This window comes from Anolis carolinensis, chromosome 3 (assembly GCF_035594765.1).
Source record: "Anolis carolinensis isolate JA03-04 chromosome 3, rAnoCar3.1.pri, whole genome shotgun sequence".
NCBI lineage: Eukaryota > Metazoa > Chordata > Lepidosauria > Squamata > Dactyloidae > Anolis > Anolis carolinensis.
Window position 1 is genome coordinate 239495515 of NC_085843.1, and position 22894 is coordinate 239518408.

At 40.4% G+C, this 22894-nt stretch overlaps 1 protein-coding gene across 1 annotated transcript; it reads left to right on the forward strand.

The window, feature by feature from the left end:
- Positions 1-445: 445 nt before the first annotated feature.
- Positions 446-22031, forward strand: pttg1ip (PTTG1 interacting protein). The gene is made up of 7 exons (XM_008106398.3): positions 446-781; positions 6197-6249; positions 14443-14551; positions 15720-15825; positions 17281-17346; positions 17819-17865; positions 20178-22031. The coding sequence occupies exons 1-7, from the start codon at positions 679-681 to the stop codon at positions 20222-20224; spliced, it is 531 nt and encodes a 176-aa protein (XP_008104605.2). The 5' UTR covers positions 446-678; the 3' UTR covers positions 20225-22031.
- Positions 22032-22894: the final 863 nt, after the last annotated feature.

A 22894-nucleotide genomic window follows, 5' to 3' on the forward strand; every position in this document is an offset into this window, starting at 1 on the left:
ATGTGCATTGAACTACTTTTTCTGTCAAATTTGTTGTCTAACATGATGTTTTGGTGCTTAATTTGTAAACTCATAACCTATTTTGATGTTTAATAGGCTTTTTCTTAATCTCTCCTTATTATCCAACATATTCGCTTATCCAACGTTCTGCCGGCCCGTTTATGTTGGATAAGTGAGACTCTACTATAGTATCTTTGCAAGAGCTGGGGCTAACAACGGGCGCTCATTTCGCGTCCGGGTTTTGAACCTGGGACTTTTTGGTCCGCAAGCTCAGCAGCTCAGCGCTTTAACGCACTGCGCCACCGGGGACCCGTTACCAAGAATACTGGAGGCATTTTGAAACACACCACTGCTGAGCAGCAGCAAAACTGCAGGTGCGCGGTGCACCCTGAGGGGGCGCCGGAGAGCTGCAGGCGCGATCTGGCCATTGAACGCCTTTGTGTGAAGCCGAAGGCCTCGGGAGCACGCCTCGTCCTGTGCGCGCCCTTTGGTGCTGCCCCGCTCGGCCGGGGGCGGGGAAGAGGAGGAGTGGCGTCCCGCGGGGGCGCGCGTGCGCGTGCCACGGTCTGTTTCCTGTTGTGAGGCGCCCGTCCAGAGCGAGAGGCAGCCTCGGCGTCAAGAGGGTGGAGGAGGTTCTGGGACCGCAAGAGCCGCCCAAGGCACGGAAACCGGGGCGCCATGGGCTGTCCCCTCGGGGTTCTCTCTGCCTTTGGGCTGCTGCTCGCCGTCGGGTTGATGCTTTCCTGCGTCCGGGCAGCTCCCACCCTGGCGGAGCAAGGAAGTAAGAAAGAAAGAGGGAGGGGAGGAGGGAGCACTTCGGAGACCCTCGGCAGTTCTTCACTTCTTTCCCCCTTTTCTCTTCTTTTCCCTTTCTCTCCCTTTTAGCTTCCTTCTTTCCATGGCCCCTTCCACACAGTTGAATAAAATCCCACATTATCTGCTTTGAACTGTCTTATATAGCAGTGTGGACTCAGGGCCCTTTCACACAGTCATATAACCCAGAATCTCAAGGCAGAAAATCCCACAAAATCTGCTTTGAACTGGGTTATCTGAGCCCACACTGCCATCTATCCCAGTTCAAAGCCGATAATGTGGGGTTTTATTCAGCTGTGTGGAAGGGGCCTCAGATAACCCAGTTCAAAACAGATATTGTGGGATTTTCTGCCTTGAGATTCTGGGTTATATGGCTGTGTGGAAGGGCCCTGAGCCACTAATACAAACCAAGCCAGGTCCTAGAGCCCTTCCGCACAGCCATATAACCCAGAATCTCAAAGCAGAAAATCCCACAATATCTGTTTTGAACTGGGATATATGGCAATGTGGACTCAGGGCTCTTCCACACAGCTATATAACCTCTTTCAAAGTGCCTGTGAATTTACGGCAACTATGCATTTCATAGCATTATTTCAGGCAAGGTGATGTTGCCAGTTTCATCCTCTGAAATCTGAGGCCCCTTCCACACAGCTGAATAAAATCCCACATTATCTGCTTTGTACTGGAATATATGGCAGTGCGGACTCAGATAATCCAGTTCAAAGCAGATATTGTAGGATGTTCTGCCTTAATATTCTGGGTTATATGGCTGTGTGAAAGAGCCCTGAGCTGGCTTGGAAAGCACTGGTGCAACACTGATGTAATGTGTGTTTGTTCCCGTTGCTCTACATTCCTTTGGTTGAAACTTCTGACATTCGGCTTGTTGGTTTGAAGGGATTGGTTTCTTTAATCTCTGAATTTAAGTCAGAATACATTGGCTATCTAGACTCTTATTTGCGGGACTGCGTAGGGCAACAGCTGAGGCCAACCTCCTGATATAAGGCCATGTGATACAGTTTAGCTACTCCTTAGCACCCTTTAATCTCTTGATTGTGCTGCTGTTGGTTTTAAAGAGTTTTCATACTTGGACAGAAAACTAATCCATGGAGACATTATAATCTGAATTTGATAGCCTTGAGATGCATCTACACTGTGGAATTAATGCTGTTTAACACCACTTTGTAGTGGTAGTAGAAACTTTAAAAGTACAAATCCCTTAATTCCATAGCATTGAACCATGGCACCTAAAGTGGTGTCAAACTGCATTCATTCTACAGTGTAAATGTACTCATAGTCTGAAGTAATGAAAACATGTATTAGGATGAGGCTGATGGCATTACTGAATTTTATGATTTAGTAACCAAGTCCCCTTCCACACAGTTGAATATAATCCCACAATATCTGCTTTGAACTGGAATATATGGCAGTGTGGACTCCGAGATCCCAAAGCAGATATTGTGGCCTCTGCCTTGATATTCTGAGTTATATGGCTGTGTGGAAGGGCCTAAGGTTGCATCATTGAATGTATAAGGTTCACATCTTTTTTTAAAAAATGTAGAGCATTTTATTACAAGTATTCTGTTCAAATGTTTTCATCTATAGGAGAGGCAATAATTCAGTGAAAATTGCATGCTTCCCAAGAAGATCATTGGTTTGAATAATGATTTTTGGTGTGTTTTGATTACACTGTTTGTTAGTTTGCTGCTCACAAAACAGTAGAGGTGTCTTTATGAATCCCTATACAGTAGAGTCTCACTTATCCAACATAAACGGGCCAGCAGAACGTTGGATAAGCGAATATGTTGGATAATAAGGAGGGATTAAGGAAAAGCCTATTAAACATCAAATTAGGTTATGATTTTACAAATTAAGCACCAAAACATCATGTTATACAACAAATTTGACAGAAAAGGTAGTTCAATACTCAGTAATGCTATGTAGTAATTACTGTATTTATGAATTTAGCACCAAAATATCACAATATATTGAAAACATTGACTACAAAAATGTGTTGGATAATCCAGAACGTTGGATAAGCGAGTGTTGGATAAGTGAGACTCTACTGTATTTGGAGAAAAGTGGGATAAAAAAATAATTATAAAATTAAATCAATAAATTTGCTTTGGCTCCCTGTATCTAATCCAGTAAAAAAAGAAATCTTGAATTTAAGAGTACAGTGTTCTCTCACTTACCACGAGGGTTACGTTCTAGAGCCACCCGCAATAAGTGAAAATCCGCAAAGTAGGGACACTATATTTTAATATTTATACATTATTTCAATGTTTATATTTTATTTTAGCAGTTACAATATACAATACACCAGCAGAGAAGAAGAATGGAAGCTAAATAACCCTTTTTTATTTCCAGCCATTCCCTACCTGCCCCCCTCTCCCTTTATTTCTCCCTTCCAAAACCCTTTGCACACCACAAAAAACCATGAAAAAGCAAAAATACCATGATAAATGGTTATACAGTAGAGTCTCACTTATCCAAGCTAAATGGGCCGGCAGAAACTTGGATAAGCGAATATCTTGGATAATAAGGAAGGATTAAGGAAAAGCCTATTAAACATCAAATTAGGTTATGATTTTACAAATTAAGCACCAAAACATCATGTTATACAACAAATTTGACAGAAAAAGTAGTTCAGTACGCAGTACTGTTATGTTGTAATTACTGTATTTACGAATTTAGCACCAAAATATCACAATATAGTGAAAACATTGACTACAAAAATGGCTTGGATAATCCAGAAGCTTGGATAAGCCAGGCTTGGATGAGTGAGACTCTACTGTATTAATATTTATTGAAAAACCGCGAAAGAGCAAGGGAGTGATAAGTGATCCGTGAAGTAGCGAGGGAACACTGTACTGCTCTGCCACTTAGAACCATTTAGGTCAGCCAATTTTCCTTTAGATCTGTTGAGTAACACAATTTTGTCTTTTTGTTCCATATGTCATTCCATTCATCTATTGGCTAAAAAAATACATAGATGGTACTTAACACCCAAAAAATTAGGATTTATGTACAAAGATAAGGACAATAGATGCTGGCACTGTAGAGAACAAGTGGGGTCATATTTCCACATGTGTAAAGAAATCAAAAAGTACTGGAGAACAATCCATATAGAATGTAAAAAGATTTTAAAATTAGAATATGAATGTAAACCAGAATATTACTTATTAGGTCTATATAATTTCAAAGAAGAGAGAAAGATAATGCCAGAGAAAGAAAAAGGCAATAAGGAGAGAATATTTACCTATGCTGTAACTGCGGCCAGATTTGTGCTAGCAAGAAACTGGAAGGAGAAGAAAAATCTTTCAAAAGAACTATTGCTGGAGAAACTAATGGACATTAAAAATATGGATAGACTGACCTTTTTGATGAAAAGATCAACCGGAAGACCAATGAAAGAGACAAATTGGTCGCTCCTTGAAGAATACATTCAAGACATGTCAAAATGAAGAAATCAAATGTAATGAAGATGGAAGTTAGCAGATTGGAAGTCAACTTCCCCCCCTCCCCCCCCCCCCCCCCCCCCCGTTAGGGTTCCTTTCCGAACTGTCGACCCCTCAACTATCTTTTTTTTCCCCTTCTCTTTTTGTTTCTGAAACAACTTAGTTCCAGTTCCCCACGTTATTTATCCTTTAGTTTACCCCTCCCCTTATTTCTCGATTTCACTGTAAAACTTTAAAATCTCAATAAAAAAATATATATTTTTTAAAAAAGAACCATTTAGTTCAGTAGTTCTCAACTTGGGGTACCCAGATATTTTTGGCCTTCAACTCCCAGAAATCCTAACAACTGATGAACTGGCTGGGATTTCTGGGAGTTGTACGCCAAAAACATCTGGGGACTCTAGGTTGAGAACCATTGATCTTGCTTCAACCAAGGCAGTAATCAAGTTGGAACTATTTGCAGCATAAGGTACATTATCCTTATTGCCCAACTAATACCTCTGTTAAGGGAATGAACGTCTCATTAATAACTGAAAGTACAAACATGATTTTTTGTTTTTATATGACTTTTTTGTTTATGAGAGTTATGTTTAAGGACATGCACATCAGTGGTTACGTGCCTTTGGCACCTGAATGTAGTTGGTGTACCTGTGAGCAAATTTCTCTGACCTTTTACTCTAATCATCTGCATTGCCCAGTCCGAAACTACTTCCTCATATCAATCTGTGTGATCTATTCAGACTTGTGTAAGAGATTTGCTTTGGACTTTGTTTAGTAAACCTGAAATCCTTAATCAGCTGTAGACCAAAACCGCAAGTCTTAATGGCCTCATATCACCTGCTTTATATCTTTGAGTGGGACTAATACCACAAAGAGGTTTGGCACAGCAAACTTATATCATTAAAGAACATTGACAACTCCACTTTAGAGGTTTCTTTTTTTTAACAGGGATTTAACGTTAGTATTTGTCTTAATTAATAATGCATAATTCCACAGCCCACAAACTTTGGGCAGTAGGAGGTTAAGCTGGCCATATTTCTGCCTTGATTTCATTGGCAGGCAAAGATCTTTTTGTTTAAGTGGTTTTGTAAAGATTTTCCCCTGACATTAAGTCTAGTCATGTCCAACTTTGGGGTGTGGTGCTCATCTCCATTTTTAAGCCGAAGAGTCAGCGTTGTCCATAGACGCCTCCAACGTCATGTGGCCGGCATGACCATATGGAGTGCTGTTACCTTCCTGTCGGAGCAGAACCTATTGATCTTCTCACATTTGCATGTTTTTGTGCTACTAGGTTGGCAGAAGCTGAGGCTAACAACGGGAGTTCGCCCCACTCCCTGGATTCGAACTGCCGACCTTTTGGTCAGCAATTTTAGCAGCTCAGCGGTTTAACCCGCTTGAATGAGTCTAGAAGTGTTATTTTTGGTTTATCCATGGGGAGAATTGACTTCTACATGGGCCAATATGAGTATTATACCTCAACTCGGGGTTCCTCAAACATTTAAGCTGAGGGCTGGTTCATGATCCCTCAGACTGTTGGGGGGGGATGGACTTATAGTTAGGAAAAAAAACATGAATGAATGTACACTGCACATACCTTATTTGTAGTGCAAAAAAAATTATGGTTCCAAAACCTGCCCTCCACTTATGCATCACGTCAACATATAGATAAGTACAGATATGGTAGTTTCTCGCATGGAGGCTTCTTATTGGGATGTGTGCTGTATTTTTAAATTTTGTGTTATTTTGAAAATAATTTCATATTGTTTGACATTATAATTTTAATTGTTTTAAAATTTGTTGTTGAGTTTTATTTATTCCTTTAATAAGCCGGTTTGGGTCCCACTCTGGTAGAAAGGAGGCATATAAATAAAAATATTCTCTCAGTGTATGCAATAATGCTCCTTCTTTCTCTATTGTCACAATAGGTTGTCAACAATACACAAACAAAACTTGTGAGGAATGCCTCAAAAATGTCACAGTAAGTAGCATTTTGAATTTGATTTATTAAAAGATCCTTTTAAATTGTATGTATTAAAAGATGTCTGTGTCAGAGTACAAGTTTCAAGGTTGTTGTTTACAGCAGAAACCATAAAAAGTCACACATATATGGTTCTGACTATTGCCAGAAGGCTTTCCTTAAATTATCTGAATGGAATTTGGAGGTAGTTTTTGAAATCCTTGCTATTTGACACAACAAGATGTAGCTATCTCTGTAGAACACCCAACCCACTCACCCCCACTATTATCTATTTATGCACCCTGCACAACAGGTTGCAGAGTTCATAGGCAAGTTTGTGGTACAAAAATAGTTTTTAAAGTAAGCTGATAAATTTATAGTATTTTTAAAAATGCAAAGCAAGTCAGTTTATACTAGGACACAACATCTATAATAAGTAAATTTACCCCCATGCTTATTGAAAGTAAACTCCATTGAATTGTGACTCAATTCTTAGTAAATGAGCATAGATCAAGTTGACTTTCAGTTCCTGAACTGTTTCTCGATCAGTTGCTAGTGGGGTGTATGAATTTCCTCTTTCTGTGTATTCAGATTTTCTGTCTTGTTTGTATTCAGTAACCCTCACATCTGTGCTTTGCAGAGGCATGCAGGCACATTGATTAAGCAAGCTGTTTCTTGGTTGAACAGAGCTGGAGTCAGTGTGTAGTACAATAGCTTGTTTGAGAAGCACTTCTTGCTTTGACGCAACAACCATTGGAGGAAGAGAATGGATCACAGCGCCTGTCCGTCAAAGCTCAGTTGCCTGTGTTAGAGGAAGAGGGAGGAAATATCCTCCCCATGTATTTGCCTGAAATAGAGGGGAAAGTGCTTTCCTTGGAAGACTCATGATTCCGTCATACTGTAGTTTCAGAACTTGCCTGTGAAATTTGTATTTTTGCCCAAGGTTTTCTCCTTTTGTGACAACTGGCCTGGTGTGTAGCTTTCCATGTGGCCAAATTACAATACAGTAGAGCCCCGGTTATCTGAGATAAACGGGCGGGCCCAATCTCGGATGACCGAAAGGCTCGCATAGGGCGACGGCTTGCCGAGGGACATCTCCCCAGATCTCCCTTGGCCAGGCCTGCCGCGGGAGGTCCACGGCACGCTCCTCGATTCTTGGAGAGAGACCCTTGCCGGAGCAAGAGCTTGTCCCTCCGAGAAAAGGAGAGGGAGAGGGAGGAGGAAGTGTCCCAGAAGCGGGCCGTGATTGCTGCTGCAGCAGCGCTTGTGGCCTGCTTCCCTGGCCAAGCCCTCACCCCTTGGGAAGCAGTCCACAAGCGCTGCTAGGTAACAGTGTTTGTGGGCTCCTTCCAAGGGGTGAGGTCTCGCCGAGGGACGTCTCTCTGGATCTCCCTTGGCCAAGCCCTTGCTGGAGGAAAGAGATTACTTCAGCAATGGCCTGGCCGAGAAAACCCGCTGCACGCTCCTCGTTTCTCGGAGGGACAGGAGTGTGCAGCGGGTTTTCCTCAGCCAGGAAACTCCAGATCTAGAGAGATGTCCCTCGGAAAGACCTCGCCCCTTGGAAGGAGCCCACGAGCGCTGGGCTGCTTTCCAAGGGGTGAGGGCTCGTCCCAGGGGAGGAGACCATGAGTGTTGCTGCTGCAGCGATTGCGGCCCGCTTCCAGGACGCTTCCTCCTCCCTCTCCCTCTCCTCGCGAGCTCCCTTTGCATGAGAGGAGAGGAAGAGGTGGGGCGCTTCCGGGGCGATTGTTCCTGCCTCTCCCTCTCCTCCCTTCGCTCGCAAGGAGAGGGAGTGGGAGGGGCGCCTCTGGCGGCACCTCGGATAATACAGAGCCTCGGTTAACCGGAGCTCTATTGTAATTTCATCAAGAAATTGTAGGTAGAAGAGAGGTTTCAGGGGACATGTGCTGAGGAAGTGTTGTGCCTTCAAATAATTAATCCCCATGACAGACCCCATCTAAATGAAAATCACTATAATTTGCACTTTATTCTGCTCCTCTGTTGGAAATTACTTTATTTCCTATCCCACTGTAAATTTCCTAGGGAATACTTCAGCACTTTGTTTATTCACCCAACAAAACGGTGTTTACAATTCATATCTCTGCACTTTTGTTCTAGACCACCCTCCCATTTTATCTACCTATTTTGCCATTAAATTGTGGTTTTTGCTTTTTTATCATTTTTGTATTTTATTGTTTTTATTCTAGTATATTGTATTTTGTGGTTTTAATTTGTTCATTTTACCTGTTTGATGTTGTTTATATAAGCATTTTATTCGTTTACTGTTTGTTCTTTGGGCTTAGCCCCATGTTAGCCACCCTGAGTCCCTGTGGGGAGATGGAGGCGGGATAGAAAAATACAGTGTTGTTGTTGTTTTTATTGTTAGAAGTCAGATGTTTCCGTATATGTGGGTGCCCATGTCAGTGCCCTTGGCTTTTAGGTACATAACTGTTCACAAAATTGGGTATATAATAGATGGTCAATGATTTCACTTTTAAGAAATGAAGATCTCAACATATTTGTTACAGGTATCGTTTTATTTGTAAAGCCTTTTTATAACTGAACATTTAGGAGAGTAGAATCCAAAATCCAATGTAAATATAAAATTGGTCTTAAAAACAACTGTATAATCATGACCCAAAAAACCTGGGTCATCTTATTTATGGGTTAACTCTTGTGAGAAAAAATAACCGGACCCTTCTTTGAATAGAGTGGCAAAATGCAAGAGCATAGCTGTCACAGGAAAACCTAAAAGAAGCACCAGGCTCCTCTACTCTTCTTGTCATGGTGTCACTTAGGTCATTTTGAATGATAGTGGGTCAGTTAGCCTCCAGAGGTGGCTTTGGTGCTTTACCCACTCCACAGAATAACCCTCAACTTATCCATAGGTCATAACAACATCCATAATTTTGACTCCAAATCTGCCCTCAACTTACACATGAGGTCAACTTATACATGAGTATATACACAATATTTTCCATGCTGTTTAATACAATCTACTTGGAATACTTGATCTTTCTCTCTATTGATACCTATTACAGAATGTGATTGTTACTGTTTACATGCCAAAAATGAATTCTGAGAAAAAGCATTATTTGGGATACAGATGTTTTCTAGTGAAGTTCCAGAAAACAAATTAATATTGTCTGCTAAGCTAAAAATACACTCAGTCATACACATTTTTCTGAAAAGCATTACACTAAAAACCTAGTACTATATTAGCATGTGGCTAGAAATTCTTCTGATATGAAGTACAATTATTCTGGGATTTGTTGTCATCATATGAGAAGAATTCTGACTGAAAAAATAGCAAAACGGTCTTAATTCTGTGCCGTTCTGTCTAAGATGATACCTTATTTCAGTGACCAAGAACCCAAGATAAATCTTGAACATGGACTGAATCCCTAGGTTCAGTAAACTCATCAATTTTAAAAAGCTCTGTTGTTCAAAGCAAATATTACTTGCTAACTATGATTTTGATTCATGGATTCTTAAATGTTTCAGCTGATCTGCATTACTTAGAATTCTGTCCAGTTAAAATGAATTTAAGCAGTCGACTACAACTATGATGTCTAAATCCAATTTCTAGTTCTAGCTAGAGTAGAGTCATTGGATCTGTGGAATTTACAAGTGCTTGCCTTGAATTCGGTTGGATTAGAAATTGGATTTAGGCCTTACATCTCTTATTGAATGAGCAAAGAAAGAAGGAAACAGTTTTGAAGCCAGTGCCCATGAGCCATTTAGAAATATCAAATGAATGTTCTACCAAACATTATTTCTGAGGAACTTGTTTTAATTTCAGTGAAACTTGGGCAAGAATGGGTTTTAGTCTTATTATACTGAAGAATCAAGAAGTCATTGTATCTTGCAGACCTGTTCCTTTTAATGTGCCAGGTAATTTCAAAGGAATGTTCAGGCTGCACTCCTCAACACTCTTTCCTCCTAGTTAGTCTCATTGTGTTCAGTGAGACTTACAGCCTTATATGTGTTTGATGAATGGGGGCATTGTCTACCCCATAAGAATTTTGTCGCCATGAAGTTTTCCAGCTGTCTCCATTTTGTAGCATTGCAGTAATTTAAAATCAGTTGAGTAATTTCAGGAAGTGAATAACATTTATAATCCTAGTTCTGAGTCAGTGTCTGATATTAGTAAAGACTAGATGAGGGTGGATAGATTGAGTTGCTCCTAGAAAGGAAAGACTTCATGAAACAGAAGATCCACCTGTGTAGGACAGAATTACACTCCCCTTGAAGACAGGCTTGCCCAGGTTTGTTAGTGATGGCCAGCATGTTGTAATGGTTTGAGTCTCGGTCTAAGACTGAAGACAAAGATTCGAATCTCCACTCAAAACACTGAAACACACTATGTGACCTTGTCAGCCTCCGAGAGAGGCAAAGCCAGAGCCCTTCTGAATAACTCTCATTATAGGATATAGGATTGTCATAATTTAGAAATGATTTGAAGGCACACCAAGAACAAATGAATGTTTTTGCAGTGTTAAGACTAGTGTGCCAATTTTTCCTATTCATGGAGGTATCAAAACACATTTATTTATTTATTTATTTATTTCCATCATTCTATCCCGCCCTTCTCACCTGAGGGGACTCAGGGCGGCTTACAGATCTGGCAGAATTCGATGCCAATACACCCAGTACAATAAAATAAAACAATAAAACAGTTAAAAGCAGTTAAACGAAATAACAATATACAATATATAAAATGTAAAACAATATAAAGTACTTGAACCATTCATCCGCAAAACCTTGTACATAAACCTTAATCCAGGCCGAGTCGAAGCCAGCAGAACTTATTCTTTAAACGCTTGTGTGCACAGCCAGGTCTTCAATTTTTTTCTGAAAACCAAAAGGGATGGGGCCTGCTGGATGTCACTAGGGAGGGAATTCCACAGCCGAGGGGCCACCACTGAGAAGGCCCTATCTCTCGTCCCCACCAGTGGAGCTGCCGCAACAGAGGAGTGTTATGCTCCCTGTACGCCGCGCCGGTTATAAGCCTGGCTGCTTCCCATTGTACTAATTGAAGCTTCCAGGCCATCTTCAAAGGCAGCCCCACATAGAGCGCATTGCAGTAATCCAGGCGGGATGTAACCAGAGTGTGGACCACCGTGACCAAGTCAGACTTCCCAAGGTATGGGCACAGCTGGTGCACAAGTCTTAATTGTGCGAATGCTCCCCTGGCCACTGCCGAGACCTGGGGCTCCAGGCTCAGTGATGAGTCCAGGAGAACCCCCAGACTGCAAACCTGTGTCTTCAGGTGGAATGCAACCCCGTCCAACACAGGCTGTAACCCTATACCCTGTTTGGCCTTACAACTGACCAGGAGGACCTCTGTCTTGTCTGGATTCAATTTCAATTTGTTCGCCCTCATCCAGTTCAACACACTGGCTAAACACCTGTTCAGGACCTGAACAGCCTCCTTAGTGACCGGTGGAAAGGAGTGACAGAGCGTACAGATGACACTGCACCCCGAAACTCTGGATGATCTCTCCCAACGGCTTCATGTATATGTTAAATAACATGGGGGACAGTACTGAACCCTGCGGGACCCCACAAGTCAATGGTCTGTGGAGCTGAGCAGGTGTTCCACAGTGACACCATCTGGGAACGACCCTCCAGGAAGGACTGGAGCCACTGCAAAACAGTACCTCCGAGACCCATCCCTGCAAGGCGCCCCAGAAGGATACTGTGATCGACGGTATCGAAGGCCACTGAGAGGTCCAGCAGAACCAGCAGGGACATACTCCCCCTGTCCAGTTCCCGGCGTAAATCATCTACTAAAGCTACCAAGGCTGTCTCGGTACCATTCCCCGGCCTATTTACATCTCATTTGGATTATTGAAATGTGTTGTACAAGAACCTGTCTACTGAGAACTGCTTAGAACCAACTTATCTGAAATAGTTGGCAATGGCTAGTAGTTATGTAGAATGTGGTTCTCTGTTTAGCCGGCTTTTTCTAAGCCTAAGTATTTGTTATGACATGTAAGATTTTAGACTTTATTAATCTCAGAAGCAGGCTATCAGGAATACTTTAGTCACTCGTAAGGACTTGCTTGAGTGTCATGATGTTTGGGAAAGCCCTTCTTTCACTTTTTGCCACTGTTGGGAGTCATGTTTGGTATGAACTTGATAAATTTTGTAAAAACCTCAGCAGCTTCCAGACTTTGGAACTTCATGACAACAAAGGCTGTGCTGACCCCCTTTTCTGCTGGCAGGCAAATACCTTAGTTAAACATGCCTTTGGCATTTCATTTGGGTTGCAATTGAAGGAGTTTGTTTTTAATTTTATGTTATTATCTTGAACATCACTTATTGGCAGAAGGGAGGGATATAAATTTAGACAAATAAAAGACTGATCTGCGTTTACATTTCATTAGCTGCCTGATTCACCAAATGACAATTTGGCCTCAAGACTCAATTGTTGGCATGATAGCTAAAGTGAAATTGTTTTGTCCTCAACGTGTTTCCTTCTGCCTATATGTTTATCATATTAAATAGCATCCAACTGTTCTTCGCTAAATGAAATCTGGATTTTATTGTAGAACTCAATAAAAGCAGCTAATACTTGTGATAAGGAATAGTGAGATGAGTAGTAGATAAGTGGTAGGATGAGGTTAAAAAGGGAGACAAGATGTTGATAATAAATAGACAGTCATCCAGATTGAGGGGGAAACTCGTTGAGATGAACCAAAGAACAATCTGTTAGGGGCAGCCAGTCAGACTCAAACAAGGAGTCTGGCCTGTTTAGTTTCCAAGAGATCTGCATGCAAACAACATAGTTATAATTATAACCTAGGGCAATCAAACATTTGCTAGGATAGAACGTTAATTGCTCAGATATCCATTAGTGTTTTGTTGAAAATAGAAAAAGGCCCTGTTCTTGCTCATTTGCTTATTTCCCAATTCCACACAGGTAAGACTTTTACCGAGAACAAAATTACCTAAATATATTTATGAGAAACAGATGGCCAAATCCTTATCACTTATCCAGAATGCCGGAACCTAAAACAATCACATTCAAAATTGTCTGCACGAGTGACTAAGATAGCACCACTTTTGCCTTCTGATGACAAAAACTTTGTTTCATGAGCAAAATTAATTTTAAAAATCGTATAAAACTATCTTCAGGCTATGTATATATGGTATATACAAAATCTAAGTGGATTTCATGTTTACACACCTGCAAGATGTACACACCTGCAATTATAGGTACAACGTGGCCCCTTATCCACAGATTAAACAGCTATGGTTTCACTTGTTCACACTTCAAAAGATATAATCTACTGGAAGTTATTTGCAGGCCTCTCTGATTCTAGGCTATGTGTCTGGCCCAAGTATAGTCAAAATATAGGGTTTGCTATTACCCAGTTTCAGATATCCATGGGATGTGTGTGTATATCTTAGAATGTATCCCCTGTGGATACAGGGATTATACTGTATTCTAAAATCCAAAAATATCATAAATCCGAAGCTCTTCTGGTTCTTTGCACTTCGGATGTAGAATACTCAACTTGTACTTCAAAGTCCAAACTACACATTTTCATGTGTCTGTTCTCGGTCTCTCTGTCTTGACAAATGTGTCTTGAATGCAGCTATACATCTAACAATAATGTTTTCTGGCTTTGTTCTGGATTTGGTCAAGACTGTTTCAATGTCGTATATATAGAATTACAGTTTAAAACTTGTAAAAATTATTGATCCCTTTATGAATGGTGATACTTTATGAGTATAAACATATTGCAGGACTTGTTCATTTGATCATATAGTTTGGTTAAGAAAGATTTCATGATGTTAGCAATGTATATAGAATGAGCCCTTGGTTTCCACTGGCGTTTGTTTCTAGGAGTGCTGAAGTCCAGTTACATACAATGGCATAGTGTAATGGTATTCTTTACATAAAATGACAAAATCTAGATTTGTGTTTTGCAATTATTTTGGAGTTGGAGGGTATTATTTTCAAGTCATGAATGGTAGAATCTGTGGATGCAGAATCCATCCATATGGGGGGCCAAATGTATTATTGATGGCTACAGCCTGAGCAGTGCTCTTTTATTAGTATTTGGTAACTTTTCTAATAAATACATTTAACAGCATAACTGCTAACACAAAATTGTGTAATGCTCTCTTTACTATTAAACCTTTGAGCTGATTTTCCGCAGTCTGCTTGTGGTATGTAGCATTGATTTCTTTCCTCTCCAGTGTCTATGGTGCAGCAGCAGCAAAAGATGCATGGACTATCCTGTTCGAAATATCCTCCCTCCCAGTTCTCTTTGTGAATTGAGTTCTGCACGCTGGGGGGTCTGCTGGGGTGAGTGACTTCCAGAAATACTACATATCTTTGTCATTGCTATTGTTGGCTTGGATATAATAAACTCTTTTTTGGGAGTTGCCTATAATATTTTGGTTAAATACCAGGAAGTGTAACATCTTGAACTTTCAAGATGCTGGGTTTTTTTTTTGACTGGCATTCCAACTGAGACCAAAGCAGTTTGTAAGTTTTGGGGAAGAAAGGTACAACTGTTACTTCCTACTTATAATACAATCGCCTGGGATTAATTACTGCTCTGTACCAAATGCAATAAGAACGTTTAGTTCAACTACATTGGCCTTCTGTAAATCATTATAAAAAGTTGATTTCAAGTACATTGGTGTGGGTGGGCCATGCCTCGAAAGAATGCTTGATACTTTGGTAGATCACTCCAGCAATACAGCATTGCCAGTAGTTCCCCAGGTATTATTTGGAAATGTGCACTGTACAGTGATTATGGCCACCTCTTATCTTCTTAATAAGTAGAATGGGGGTAGGGCTCTTGCCAGCATAAGTAATTGTAAGGAGTGCTGGGAGCTGTGGTTTGCCAACATTGAATGAGGGGCATACTTTGCCTACCCTTGGACTAAGAGGTATGTAGCTTCTGAACACAGAGGCTCCAGTTCTAGTTTTTGGCATCAATGGCCATTAACAATTTGTGCATCTATAATCAGCCATCCACGTTTAGTGATTTTAAGTGTACAGAATCCTCACAAAAGTGGAAAAACAGAATTAAAAACATGAGAGACCATCCATCTAAGATGGTGAAACTAATGAAACTCTATGGTCAATATCTGTATGAAATTGACCATAGAATTGCACAGAAGGACCTGGAGACTCCTATATTAATCAGATCCATGAATAATCAAATCTGCAAAAGTTAAACCTACATATGTGGAGGGTTGATTGTAGTCATTATTTTTTAAAAAGCTGTTGTAATAGGTGCAAGTAGCCATCACCATGATACATTTTGGGTTGCCTGATAATGTGATGACTTATTTATATGACACTGCTGTTATCACTTGAGATTATATTAGAACTTGGGTAAATGTGACGTGTCTATTATGAAAGTGCTTATATTTTGAAACCAAGATCTGGGATTCAGTTTATATTTTTTTTACCCTTTTTGGTAATGTTTTGTTTACTACTTTTTTATAAAATATTTCAGTGAATTTTGAAGCCCTGATTATTACAATGTCTGTGGTGGGAGGAACAATCCTTCTGGCTCTCGTTGTTTGCTGCTGTTGCTGCTGCAGGAAGAAAAAGAGCAGAAAGCAAGTATCCAAATATGTTTCAGTTTTGGCCCTTTAAATACTATATTATACTAGATCAGTGATTCCCAAATTTATTTGGCCTACCGCCCCCTTTTCAGAAAAAGTATTACTCAGCACCCCCTGGAAAGGGGGGGGGGCATAGTTTAGAGGTGTGGGCATGGCTCCTGCTCAAGAGGGCAGGGCTGAGCCTCTTCCCTCGTCCAAGATGCAGGGCTGGGAGGGGAAGGTGGGCGGGACCACAAATGGGCAGCAAGGACTGGGATAGGCGGAGTTACGAGCCCTGAGGCAGGGCTGAGCTTTTATCCTGGTCCTGCGGCGCCTACCAGGACACGCGGAAGGGGCGGGGCCTCTTTGTTGTGATTCAGCCTTTGCCTTTGTGTGACTCTGATGAGGATTCTGGGTTGTATGTGCATAATGAGGATTCTGGGTTATATGTGCCTAATGATAGGCTTCAGCAGATTAATTTGAAGATGTCTCTGATGCTGTGGGAAATGAAGAGCAGGGAGTTGTTCCCATAGAAAGAAATGAGGTTATTTCTGATGACAGATTTCAGGTGCAAGAAGCAGAAAGGGAGGGTAGCTCTTTGCCTTCACCTGGTAACACTAACGAGCTTAGTGGCCTTGACTCTGAGGCCACGTCTTTCGATTGGGCTTCGAGACTGGAATTTAGAGGGCTGCGTAGAAGTCTTCGAATAGCTAATAAACGGGCGGTCAAAGGGCAAAGGAATGCCTTTATGTCATGCTTTTAAAACAGTCTGCTGAAAGGGAGATCTCTGTCAATGCAACTTCATCGCTTGATCAAGAAGCAAGTCTGCTTTCCTGTGCCAAGTTTGCTTTCCTGTATTACCATGTGGATATATTCTGTTTGCTGGGACTTGTGATTTCTATGAAAAGAACTTTGTTTCATGCTCTATGTTTCTATGGACTTATTGCTTACAGCCTTGTTTTGTACCTATCTTTTGGAACTGAACTTTTACCTTTTATGAACTATCTTTTGCCTATTTTCTAAATAAACTACAAAAGACTACATTCTGGGTGTGGCTTGGTGTCTTTAGCAAGGTGAAGCTAATCTGTGGTGCGACACTCTTCCCAAGTGCCTGACGGCACTGAACCTCTATACCCCGCCCCTCTGTGTCCCAACAAGTGCCTCAGGAGAGGTATAGATTTTCAGCCCTTTCTCGGGCTCTTGGGAAGAAGCCACACCCACTCCTCTAGGTCTGCCCCCTGTGTTCTAACAGGCGCCTCAGGGGCTCAGCCCTGTCTCGGGCACTTGGGAAGAGGCCCTGCCCCTCCCCTGGCCCTGCTCCCAAATGCACCTGTGGGTATCACCGCCCCCCTGGATCACTGCAGCGCCCACCAGGGGGCGGTAGCGCCCACTTTGGGAATCATTGTACTAGATGATTTCATCAAGTTATGTCATATATAATCATACTTATAATGCTCTTACTTTGAATAGGCCTGATAAGGACGATGAAAGAGCTGCCAGGGAGAGAGACCAAAGAAGAGTAAGGCAGGAAGAGAGGTAAGTTTCAGCCTGTAAACACCATCCAAGCACGCTGTCTTCTGGTCTAAACTGAGCCACTCAGGTCCTAGAACTGGATTAGAGCCATGTAATGAACCAGCCGTTTCTGAACTTTGCAGTTTTTATAAGCCCTGCCCAGTACAATTAGTAGTAAGAGATGGTGGCATCTGCAGTCTAGAAACATTTAGAGGGCCATATGTCCTCCACCCCTGGCTAAAGATTTTGCAAAAATACCTGTGACAAGTCTATTGCTGTTGTCTCTCTAGTATGATATTTAGATTGTGGTGCGCTTGACTTTACCTATTATAACTTATTCTATAAGTTTCCCTGAAAGGTTTGTTGTGAGTCAAACATCACTGTATAGAGTATACATGATTTCATACAGTACTTACTATTAAAATCATAGAGACACATGCATGTAATACTTTTTAACATTTCAAAATTTACATGACTTGCTTCGTGTTCCTTACAGGAGAGCAGAGATGAAGTCTAGGCATGATGAAATCCGGAAGAAGTATGGTAAGTCTCAGAAACATACTGCTGATGGTTTAAGAGAGTGTCACCACATAGGTGCTTTCTGATCAAAGTAAGAGAGCCCCTTTCCCCACAAGTTCAGACCACAAGTCATCAGTTCTTCAGTTATAGTATGTTGCATGTCAGCTAGAACAGTTGGCTTACTGAAAGGGTGCATGATTTTCATCTAGCCTTCTTCGTAGGCAGTAAAAAAACAAAGCAAAGCAGAATCCTGTATCACCATCCACCCATTCATCCCATTTTCATTTGCCATGGTGTTCCTTCCTGAATATTGGCAAAATGGTTGTTCTGGCAGTTACACTCCCATAGAGGGGATATACCTTTACAGTAGTGTTCTTATTGAATGTTTATTTAATATTTATTTAATATTTAGTCTTCTCCATCAGATGTTTCTATGTGTGTTGGAAGGACATGGTCCAACCTGCTTTTTATCTGTTACCATAGATTACCAGCTCTAAAACATATGAACTCTAACTTGACATTATTTCACCAAAATTAGTTTTCATGGCTTAATTAATGTTTTATTAATTCATTAATGTTTTGTGCCAGATAGTTAATATAAAATGGACTGTTCAATAGTCTCTCTATTTGTGTATGCAGGAGAGTGATAGCTTTAGGAAGAGAAGAGCTAATGCTGCTACTCTCCTTCTTATATATTCACTGAATCCCTGGCTTTCTGTATGGGCAGAGGTGGCTTTGAATGCTTTGCGTTATCAGTGAGAGGCAGTGGCTTGGAAAATTGCCTCTACCATAGAAAAGATAATTTCCCAAGCCACTCCTTTTATAGTACTTTGGTCTTCAGCAAGAGAAGGAAAAGTGCATCTTGCAAACTGTTTGAGGCTCTTAGGTTTCTCAAGAACCTCATTCAGTTTTTTAATGGAAAAGAAACCATTCACAAGTGCCCCAAGGGATATGAGGGCAATTTTATTACACGTGTGCCTACCCTGCCTTTGAGCATAAACGTCTGGAAAGGCTTTCATGCAGTAGATGACTCAACGCATTGCCTCCTCATTCCATTGCTACCATCATAATATTCCTGTTGTGCTCTTCTTGCTGCCATTGTCATCTCTGTGTAACTGTATTGACAGAGCTGTAAACTCTTCTGTAGTTATAGAGAGAGAGGCTATTATTGGTTAAACCAAAATCCTATGAACCTAATTTCCAAAAGTAAGTTGTCAAAAGGAAAATACAATATGAACCCTGTACCCACAGGACTAGTATATCTGCACTTCCCTTGCCTTCGTCTTTAATATTTATGTCCTCCCCCCCCCCAATACCTTTACCCTCTGTTCTAACCCAGAGCTTTCCATACTGTATGTTGTGACACTTTAGTGTGTTGGCTGCAGTGTGTATGTATGTTATGTGAACGTAACAAAGAAATCCATGAATCTATATGTAATAAGTAATACCAATTTGCATGCATTTTTACACAGCAAACGTGCCGATTAGTAATGTACAGTACAGGGGTCCCCAAACGTGCGGGCCATTGAAGCCATTTATCCGACCCCTGCGGTGGTGGCACCCTCCTACACCGAGGAAGGCGCATGTGGCAAGAAGGAGAAGGAGGGAAAGGCGTGTGCCTTTTCCTCCTCATTCGCCCCATGCGCACCTTTCCTGCCACTGCCGAGGAAGGCGCACACGGGTTGAGGAATGAGGGAAATGCATGTGCCTTTCCCGCCTCCTCACTTGCACCACATGCGCCTTTCCTGCCTCCTCCCTCACCCAGTGTGCACTTTCCAAAGCTTTGCTTGTGATTATAATGGTATTTTAATAATTATTTAATTAATAATTAATGTTTAAGGAGTGCTTTGCTAGTGCCTTTGGTGCACAAAGGCAGAAGGGGGTTGGATTAAATGGCCCAAGGGATCTCTTTCAACCCTCTTTATTATTTTTATTATGATTATGATTATTATTAACATTGAGGCTATATTTGTTCCCGTTATTTTTTTAAACTTCAAAATAAAATATGTGAAGTGTGCATAGGAATTTGTTCATATTTTTTTTAAAACTATAGTCCGGCCCTCCAACGGTCTGAGGGACAGTGAACTGGCCCCCGTTTAAAAAGTTTGGGAACCTTTGGTATAGTATTTCCCCCTTCTGTCGTATCCATATATGCAGACCATAGTTGAGGAATCATACTGGTACTGTACAGTATGAGTAAGTGGGTCAAAAATGCTGATTCTGCATCACTTCCTGTAAAATTGAATTACTGTGTTGTGAAATGATGCATAGACATGTATTGCTAACATGAAATGTTTGGAAAGCTCTGCTCTAACTTATTGTTATTTCTTTCTTAGGTTTGTTTAAAGAAGAGAATCCATATGCCAAATTTGAAAACAATTGAGATTTCTTCTGCCATACCTGAACAAAATCTGGCAATACTGTTCATTGAATGCACAGTGTAGCTGCTAAAAGATCCTGCAATATAGATGCCTTAATTGCCAATGGGAAAGTGGTCTTAATGCAGGACAAAGCCAAATGCAATGAGCTGTTAATAAACAGTAAGATAAATGAACAAGCCAACAATACCTCTGAACATCCAGATGGCCTTTCAGGCTGCTGAAAGATATCAAATTGTTCTCACTTCCTGTTCTGCAGGTGTCTATTTGTGCTAATACAATACTTTGGTATTACATGCTATTTTGTTTCCCAGTCAAGTCTTGAAAAAACTCCTTCATGAAGCGGGGATAGACTTTTCTTCTGTCTTTTCCATGTTCAACAACTTCTAGCTATTTTAATATAATGGTGGGAGTAAATATTCATGTTTTGTGTTACCTGGAAATACTAGTTGGGTAGGCTGTATGAAAGGAATGCAAGCCTTAATTCTGCCACTAGCAAAAAGTGCCTGACTTTTTCTAAAAAAACTTTTTATTGGCAGCACAGATGTTTTTATCATACGTTTGTGAGGGTTTGCACTTTTATATATTGATACTATTTTTCTTCTGGGCTATGAGTGTAGCCTTTCCACTCTTGTGTTGTAAAACACTTGTTATCACGAAAGTAGCAGCAATGAGTGTTGGTGTAAGTGCAATGTGGCCTTTTATATTCATATTCATTAGTTGTGTATATTATACTTTTGAAGTCTGTGCTATATTTAAATACTTCTGAAAAGTTGAACTGTTTTATACAGCTTGTAATATGAAGTTGCCAAATCCGTATTGTTTCTGAAGCAATGCATAATCTTGGAAAGAATGTCTCTAGTAACCAAATAATCAAAAGCATGAAAGATTCTTTTTTGAAGTAAAAAAACAAACAGCAGAGTGAAACCTTGTGGTTTATTTTTGCTGCCTTGAATAAGGACTATTGATAATAATCTTTTGATTTGATGCAATAGCCTGTTTTTCAGGCTGTTCTGCATTTGAGTCCAACACATTGGAGTCTGGAATACTTATTTGTTTAAAGGAGAGATCAAACCATGATAAAAAATAATTGTTTAATGTCAGCTCTTTAGAAGAGTAGGTGTTGATAGCTACCATGACAAAAAAAAATTGAGAGCGATATAGTTGTTTTAAAAGATACCAAATTTATGTTCCATGGAAGGTTTTCAATGCTGTGTCTGTCTGAAAAGTAAATGAAACAATACCTGGCCATCTGCACAGAACATAGTAAAGAATGTGGCCTGACATTGAAACCATTCACTAGTAGAGAGTCTAAAGTTGATGTTGTCATTCCCTGTCTTTAACCAAGTGAAGCATTGTTAATTATTATCCATTATAATCTTAAATTGTGGTTTGTTTTTGTCAAGGTCACAGATGAATGCAGTACTCCTTAATCTGTTAAAATATTTGTTAGCAGGTTTACATGTGATGCTGCCATGCCCACACCCTTAAACAAACATATTAGCCACTCTGAAATATTGTTAGGTAATATTCCATTAATAGTCTATTGTGTATCGGTTTTGTTATTGGCAAAAATACATGCTGTGAAGACATTTGCTCATCTGCTTGACAGCCTTTTAGGTAATTCTGCAAAGCTTTCCAGAATTTTTCAGCTTGCCTGAAAAAATCAAATCAAACATTCCAAAAATAAAGTACATTGTACTACGAAAGCTTTCACATAATTTCTTGCCATAGGAATAACTGAAACTGAACTAAATGTAGTAAAGCCTGTAAATTATTTCACTAACAAAATAAACCATATCTTATACTATTGTTCTGTTTGCATTGCTGTGTACTTTTAAAAAGGAAATTAGATGTATATATATCTATATATATAAAAGGATAAAAAAAATTCAGCCTAGGACGAAACAACAAAACTACACATCCCAGAAACACTAAACTTGGCAACACGACCCCTCATCCATGCCTCTACGTTCATACAACAAAAAGAAAAGAAAAATAAAGTCCTAATTAGAGGGAAAGGAATAATTGTTTTTTATCCAATTGCTGCCAGTTAGAACTCTGCCCACTTGGTCTCCTAGCAACCTACTCAGCCCAGGGGACAGGCACAGTTAGGCCTCAGGCCTCTTCCCCACTGCCTATAAAATACAGATTATCTGATTTTCACTGGATTATATGGCAGTGTAGACTCAAGGCCCTTCCACATAGCTATATTACCCATTTATAATCTTACATTATCTGCTTTGAACTGGGTTATCCTGAGTCCACACTGCCAGATAATTCACTTCAGTGTGCATTTTATACAGCTGTGTAGAAGGGGCCTCATATAATCCAGTTCTAAGCAGATAATATAAGATTATAAATATACAGTAGTCTCACTTATCCAACATAAACAGGCCGGCAGAAGGTTGGATAAGTTGGATGATAAGAAGGGATTCAGGAAAAGCTGATTAAACATCAAATTAGGTAATGATTATACAAATTAAGCACCAAACATCATGTTATACAACACATTTGACAGAAAAAGTAGTTCAATGCTCAGTAACGCTATGTTGTAATTACTGTATTTACAAATTTAGCACCAAAATATCACAATGAATTTAAAACATTGACTACAAAAACATTGACTACTAAAAGGCAGACTGTGTTGGATAATCCAGAACACTGCATAAGCA